The sequence below is a fragment of the Gobius niger genome, assembly GCF_951799975.1.
Source record: "Gobius niger genome assembly, contig: SCAFFOLD_75, whole genome shotgun sequence".
NCBI classification, from domain to species: Eukaryota; Metazoa; Chordata; class Actinopteri; order Gobiiformes; family Gobiidae; genus Gobius; species Gobius niger.
In genome coordinates, this window is record NW_027639064.1 from 16,609 (window position 1) to 24,730 (window position 8,122).

At 41.7% G+C, this 8,122-nt stretch overlaps 1 protein-coding gene across 1 annotated transcript; it reads right to left on the bottom strand.

Annotated features, from left to right (window-relative positions):
• Positions 1–1,161: 1,161 nt before the first annotated feature.
• Positions 1,162–7,513, bottom strand: LOC306982951 (up-regulator of cell proliferation-like; the record flags this gene model as incomplete). Its single annotated transcript, XM_079583395.1, has 3 exons — positions 1,162–5,808; positions 7,352–7,430; positions 7,508–7,513. Coding segments are annotated over 3 exons (4,732 nt in total), but the record flags the coding sequence as incomplete, so codon positions are not given.
• Between the last annotated feature and the right edge of the window lie 609 nt (positions 7,514–8,122).

Here is an 8,122-nt window from a genome sequence, read left to right on the forward strand (position 1 = left end):
CTTCTATTGATCTCACTTATTATTGTGCTACTGTACAGATCATGTGCTTTGGGTTTAGGCCTTAATGCGCACACGCTGCCCGTACCATGCCGCATCAGGACATTCTTGCTCTATCACTCAAGAGGAAGTTCTTGTAAACAGGTGCACTCAGCTAAGTCCAAGGACAACTCTGAAAAATGACATGAAATATGGAGTCAGCTGATGAGTGGAAAGTCCCTGGAAGCACTGCCTGACCGACACTCCTGCCATGCAGATTCACGAGGACACGTGTGAAGACCAGGCAGGTACACACTAAGGTAAGAATGAAAAGACACACCAGATGTACTCTCCGAGGTGCAGATGTTCAGGAAAATCTTCATAAGTCAAAAAATCAGCATCGCACGCTCAAGTCGCCGACTAAAAATTGGACATTGGCTGCTTGAGTGTGCGATGCTGACTTTTTGATTTACAAACATTTACTCACAGTATTTTTAAGAGTAAGTAAGAGAAAACATGAGGGAATGATCATTTTATTCTAGTAACTTAAACCAATGCATTTTTCCACGTGTACATTCTGCTTCACACAGATGTTTTAAGGCGCTCACAACAAACAGGTTTTTCCACTGACACTCAGTTGAAACACAGCCTTACAAACATTTACTTCACTATTTAATACAGTTTGTGTCAACATCATTCCCAATACATTTTATTCCAGTTTCAATCTCATCTATTTAAGCAATTAATTTTACACAACAATAAAAAACAATAACATAAAGAACATAGGTTTTTATTAGTAGATAAACTCTTATTTACCAAAAGTATAAGAAATGAAACTGTCTGCCTCATTACGTGGCATCTCTCAGGACAAAACCTGTTCTAAGTGACTGCGGTGGCTCTGCTACAGAAAAAAAAATACAGTTTCACAATAGATCTTTAAAGTATGTGGATTGTAAATGTAAATGCTCACAGATGGTTTCTTGTTTTGAGGCATAAATGGTAAATGGACTCAACTTAAACTGAGCTTTTCTACCTTTTATCAGGCCCAAAGTGTGAAGTGTGAATTTGCGGGAGCTGGGATTGGAACTGACAACCTTCCGATCAGCCAACACCGTTGTTTAAATGTTAACAGGAATGGAGTGGACTTGACTGCTTCTTACTTAATATTGAATGATTCTTTGATACTTTCTTTGGCCTTATCTTTGTTGATTGAGTTCCATGATTCTGGGATGTCTGCGGGCTCTGCATTATGAATTTCTGCAAACTTATTATTACACTTTGTCAAGACGTACTTCCAGTAGTCTGAGGCCTCAAGGCTGACGTCTGCAGTTATTTTCCAGTCTGGATAGACTTCTCTGTATGTTTTGTAGTAGCGCCACTTGCCTTTTGTAGCAGGGCTTTTAAAACATATGTTGCTGTTGACTGCAGAAGAGCATATATCAGTGTTAAGTTTATTCGATTCACTGTATCTGTATCCAGCTAACGCTTGTGGTCGGTGCAATGATGTCCAATGTTCAGAGTGCTTAGCACCTCCTGCATCACAAGGAGCATCACAGAAGGGACACGTTTTCCCACAGCCGATGATCCTCTTAAAAAGCTCATTCTGGGGCTTCACATGAAGACTTCGAAGCTTCTTCTCCATCTCCTTCTTGTCCTTCTCCTTGTCTACTTCTAATTTGTTCTGCAGGGATTCTCCCATCTCTTTAACACATTTAATCAGCCAAAAGACAAATGTTTCCTTGTCTGTGTTGTTGAGGACCATGAAAGTATCGACGGCCTCTTTGGAAATGACCAGTTTCTTACCAAGCTCCTGGCAGATCTTTTCAACTAATGATTTGACATTTTCACTGTCTCCCTTTGCTTTGGTGATGGCCTCTTCTATGCTGCGGACACATGACTGAATATGGTTCTTTTCAAACTCAGATATCGCAGATGAATGTTCATATATCTTGTCGGTGATCCACGCCTTCACAAAGCCTTCATAATTGGTTGTGTATTCAAGATAGTAAAAAAATATATTATTTTCAAGCAAATCCAGTAAAACATTGTATTGGAATTCCATCCGTGTGCGAAACTCTGGGCATGTCAACATTTTACCAACGATATCAAGACCCAAGTAGCGGCTGATGAAGTCTTGTATAGAAACTTTCAGGCATTTGTCAGTGAATTCCATTGCTTTCTTATGGCACAGATCTCGTTCATTGAAAATATCTTTAAAGTCTCCACGGAACTTTTCTTTGTTTTTATTGAGACATTGGGAAGGATCGTTTTCACTGAGAAAGTCTTCATGCATTTTCTGAAACTGTCTGGCTGCTGTTGCACAGATGTGTTGTTTCAGACAAACCTCAAAGTCCATGTCGTTGATTTTGTCATTGCTCAGTTCTGTATCAATGATGTGCAAGATCTCGAGGATGAAGGTTTTATGGTAATTATTTTTACGCTCCATTTTTTCAGTCACTAGTTCTTGACAGACTGTAATGATCCTGTCTGCAAACCTTTGTGCAGTTTCTATATTGTCCTCATGCTTGATCCATTTGTAGAACCTATGTTTGGCTAGTTTCCCCCATCCTTCAGCAGTGTACGTGAGGGGCTCTAGTCCACAGTCTTTCAGACTCTTTTTGCTCAGTTCCTGACATGCATGACTCCCTTTGTCTTTCATATTACATCTGAGGTGGCTGGTCACATTGGCAAAGATATCTGAAGGTGTTTGTTTATGGAGTTCAAGTTTCTTTAGAGCTTTTTTCCACATATCATCAAATTCTCTGTCTAGTTCTTGATCTGTCATCTCAGCATGTTTCTTTCTACAGTTTTCAATCAGTTCACAAACCCTGTCCCCAATTTCTTTAGTGTGTTTCTCCTTGACTCTGTCTAATTCTGCTTGTCCTCGTGTCATATCTGCTGCTATAGTGAGGTCTTTAAATAAAGACGCTTCTAATACTTTTCCAAGGCTTTTCGTGCTGTTTTCAAACTCCTGTTTGTGTCCTTCAACAAGCTCTACATTACCCTCTTTTTGTTTGAAGTATTCTGCCAGATTACGTAGAATCTTAGTTTCCCATTCCGAAACCTTGCTACGTGCTTCTTCCTTTATATCAGTGAGAAGTTCTTCAATGTTCTGATGTTTCTGAGACGCCAAAGCAACTGTTCCAAAGTTTTTAATGTTTGTTTCAGCATTGGTTTTCCAGGTGTACATGTCTTTCTGGAACTCCAACTCCCATTTGTTGAATTCAGTGCAGAGTCTCATGTACGCGTCAGCCACAAGGCTGTTTCTGAAGCTGAAGATGAAGTTTTCATGCTTCACTGCCGTCCATAGACTTTTTATCCACTCACAGAACTGTAAGATGTCATTGGCAGTTGATGCATGATTCTCTAAAATGTGTACGACATTTTTCTTGAGTTCGTAGACGGCTTCACTGTATCCTGCATTGACTGGGGCCATTGGAGGGTTTCCGTTCCACAGTCCAGGGATGTACCAGTTTCCAGTGTCAGGGTCGTAGTCCATCACATCCGTGAAGCTCTTATTCTCTTCTCTTCTCTCCATCTTGGCAGCAGCCTGAGTCATCTCGTTTAACTGCTGCAGGAGCAGTTTTCTGTCTCTGAGGTTCTTTTCACGAGCCGAAACATCGGACACGTTCTGGTGGACGAACTGACATTTGGGCTTTTTCCCAATTTCTTTCATTCTGAGAAACGCATGAACGACGATCTGCAGGATGTCTTTCATCTCTGTGGAATTCTCCATTGCAATGTTGATGATCGTGATGTCACTCAATCCAACCACAAGAGTCGCCAGTTCATTGTCATGAGCATTGCTATGATCCAAAGTGGCAAGTTCTGGAGACTTGAGGCCCTCAGTGTCAAGGATGACCAAGAAGTCACAGCTGAGGCTTGTTTTCATTTCTTCACTGACTTTGATGAGTAACATAAAAGCACCTCTGGTGCATCGACCGCTGCTCACAGCAAACTTCACTCCAAACATGGTGTTGAGGAGAGTGGACTTCCCTGTACCCTGAACCCCTAGAACTGTGACCACCAGGATCTTGTTGTTTGGAGACACCAGTTCATGGAGCTGGCCCAGAACATCACTCACCCATCTGAGGGGGATGTTGGCGGTATCTCCGTCCACAAGCTCCAGAGGAAAGCCATCAAGCAGCAGCTGTGCACAGAGTCTGGGAAGTTTCTGTAACTCTTGACGTGAAGGGTGAGTTTCTGGAAGAGACACTGAGGCCTCATACATTTGACCTATTTCTCTGAAGAAGTGTTCAGTTCCCAGTGAACTGTTAGACAGTTCTTGGTCTATTTTCGTTATCTCTTCTTTATTCTCTGAATCTTTGCATTTGCTTTTAAACTGTTTCCTGAGGTCTGACAACTTCTCATGAGAAAGATTATCAAGGTTCATTCGCATCCATTGTAAGAAGTAGGACCTCTCGAGGCCAGGGCTTGAAATGGCATCAATGAAGCAGGACATTGCATTTGTTCTTTCATGAGAAATCTGTTTTTTCCTCAGTTCTTGTCTTTGTGCTTGAAGAGAACATTTGTATTGTTCAATGCCTTCAGTTCCAATTTTCCGAAGCCTGAATTCCTCCTTTTCTAGCAAAGTCAGATCCATCCAGATTTGTCCCTGCAGGGGGAGCTCTGATTCTTTGAACTTTGGTATGTCATTAATTTCACCAGTTAATGCAAACGCTTTTTCTTTGGCTTCCTGACACTCTGATCTGTTTTCATCAACGAGTATTCCCAAATTCTCCGCAACGTAAACCATGTTCTCCAATGGTGTTTTACTTGTTGTGTTTTCAATTACATTGTTGAGAGAGTCACGCAAAACTTTAACAAAATCTGCTTCATTTTTTGCTTTCTTTTTTAAAAGAATTCTGTTATTCGTCAAACCCAAGTCTCTCGCTGCTGTTTTTAGTTTTTCAGGATTAAAAACTCTGTTTTTCTGGTCAATCACTAAATGGATCTTTTCCTTTTGCTGTGTTTCTCTCAGAAGGCTGTAATCTAAACTAAAATTGTCAAAAAACACAAATACGGCTGACGATATCTGACATAAAAAGGCATACTGTGTTTCAAGAGACGTAATATCTCCACGAAGGTTCACTACGGCCACTGGCTCGTCAAAAATATCAATGTTCTTGTTTCCACAAGGAAGGTACCACGTAATTTCAGCAAGTCCATTGGAGATGGTTAGTGGACAGTCTCCCCCCTCCATGTCGCGATGGACAAAGGTGTCGTGATATTGTTGGGAATTACTCAGAAGAAGGTTTAGAGTTTTGGACTTGGACAAAGAGCAGTCACCAAGTCTTACAAAAGAGATGACTGGAATCTGAGAGTGAACAATGCGTTCTTCTTTGAAGCCTTTCGTTTCTGAGAGGGATTTGGGCCGGTATTTTTTGACTATGTCTCTCAAGGCCCAGAGCATCAGGGTGCACTGGTTTGTGTCGCAGTCAGGAAGCAACAGAGGAACAGCAAACTGACACACTGACATTTTCAGAGATAATTCCTGCTGAACAAGGCCATCAGAACAAAGAAACAGAGCGGTGACGATGTCTACAGGGTTCAGTGTTTCTGAGTTTGAACTGTCCAGCAGATCATCGATGTTTAACGCTGTGCTCGCCTCAGAACTGCCCGGGTCACTCACCGAGACGCAGTTCACATTTCGAGCGGTCACATTGGTCATCATGAGTCTCTTCAGAAAAGACCTCGCCACATCTGTTTTTGACTTGACAGAGTCGTTGGTTGTTGCATTGGTGTCGATCTGCAGAATTGTGCTTAAGGACAGCTTCTCTTCGTAATGCTGCGCCAGGTTCACTTCCTCCAGAAACCTCTGCAGTCTGGTATCTGTGAATGGAGAATTGTTCAGTTTTAGTTTGCAGAATGTTTAGATGATAATATGGCAGCCTGTGCAGCTTGTACATGCTCGAAGATGAACATTATCAAAGAATACAGTAATTAAAAATTGTTATGGGATATTCATTTTGTATCAACCTTTCTTAGACCACAACATTCATGATATATGTTTCAATTGTATATTTAGGTTCAATTATGACTGAATGGATAATCACAAGCAAAGCTCTTGTGTAACCTGTCAAACAAGTTGTCCGTATGTCTGGGTAAGTTTGGAGTTTTGTATAGCCCAATACAAGGATTTTCCTCACAGCTGCACCAAACAATAAAACAATGGAACAAAACAATAAATAAGACAATGTGAAGTTCAGGTACATTACGTATGTGGGCAAACATAATGTCCAGATAAACGTCAACAGCAGGTGGTGACAACGCGGCGAGCCCAGGGGTATAAAAACCTCGGGGAGAACCACAGGAGGCGAGATCCACTCCCATGGACGGACAGGCCATTCTCGGGTTGCAACCACGTGACTTTTAGGGGGCGGAGCCTATCCACCTATGGATCACATGACCATAGGTGAGGATCACATGACCATAGGTGAGGATCACATGACCATAGGTGAGGGTCACATGACCATAGGTGAGGATCACATGACCACAGGTGAGGATCACATGACCACAGGTGAGGGCGGGGCCGACAGACCGATACAGCGACCGCATCACTGCTGACGCCGCACCGATCCTGTGGATCAGTGTCTGTTTGTGTGTTCACAACACCTCAAACAAACCGGCAAACAGGCCCGGATTGGGATCAAGAGGGGGCTGTGAATGCGACCTAAGTTTGCATTTAGACTTCCAAACTATCACTTTAAGATTTTAAAAACTTTGTTTTTGTCATCTGTAACTTGAGTTGTCTTTGACCAAGAACTAAAGTTCAGCCAATAAATACATTCTGCTGTCAAAGCCAGCTTTTTTAATCTGCAGCTTTTAACCCAGGTTAACCAGTTTCTCTCACATGACAAGCTGAAGAAGGCGACTCAGGCTTTCATCAGTTCTCGGTTGAACTATTGTTACGCTCTCTATTCATAAGGTACATTGGCGTGTCGTCTAACCGGTTCATCCACATCACTCCCATCCTCCACTGGCTTCGGTCTCGCTCTATTTCATGTAACTGGAATTTTGACTCTACAGAGTCTCCGGTCTCTGATCAGGTGGTCCTGGACGTGCTCAGGTCCTGGTACAAACGATGGATTGTGTGGAGCAGCTGCCCCTCAGTCTGCGAGTCCGCCCTTTCAAAGTCCAGGTTAGAACTAACGGCTGCAGGTAGCACCGTTGTACTTTCATGCTTTTAAATTGTTCTATCTTTCTGTGAAGCACTTCCTGGTGTTATTGTAAAATACTGAATAAAATGACTGATACTTTATGTATAATCTTCAGACTTAATTCCAGTGCATTATCATTTGTCGTAAATGGAGTTTGAAACCCCTGAATGTGGGGTTTCAAATGCATCATTACAGCTGCCAGTGTTTTCACTCACCTTCGGCACTTGTGGTGGAAGAGTCTGTAAATGATGCGCTCCTTTCTCCTTCCCCACTGTACATGTCCACCCTGTCATCCTTTATAACACAGAGCATAATCATTAACAGTCTGTCTACCAATCAGAAAGCATTTATTTCGGACATTTGTCTCGTACCTCCATTGTTGCAAAGTCGTCAGTATAACTGGACATGTCGACTCGTTCAGAGGTTTTCTCTCCAATGGCAAAAATATTCCTTTAGTCAAAACAAATGTTTGCAAAGCATTTCACATTTTGGAAGTGTGCAAAAGTCAAACTAAAACACTCGGACAGGTCCTTTCGTGTGCAGTGAAACACCCACAGCTGCTTTTATAGAGACAAACACTTCCACTTTCCAAATATGGAGCTTTGTGGTCATGTGATTTACTGGAAAGACTCCACTTTACTGGAACCAGCTTATATCAGTGACGATGGTTCTTATGTATGTTATTCATCCTTTTATAATATAATCCAAAACAAAAACGTGACATCCCTTCTCTGCACAAAAAACAAAACAAATCTGCACCAGAAGGGGTAAAGGAGCTCAGGTTCAGCTGATTCATGGATGTTTAAAGAACATAACCAGTGGTGTAGTCTTCACTTTTCTAGTTTTTCTAGTAACTGTATTTCTTAGCAGGCCAATTATATGCGCTGAAAAAAATAACCCGTCTCATACTATTACTAATATTAAATGTATCACAGACAATGAAATAGATTATTAACCAAACTGTGAATATAAATGTTGTTGAAATA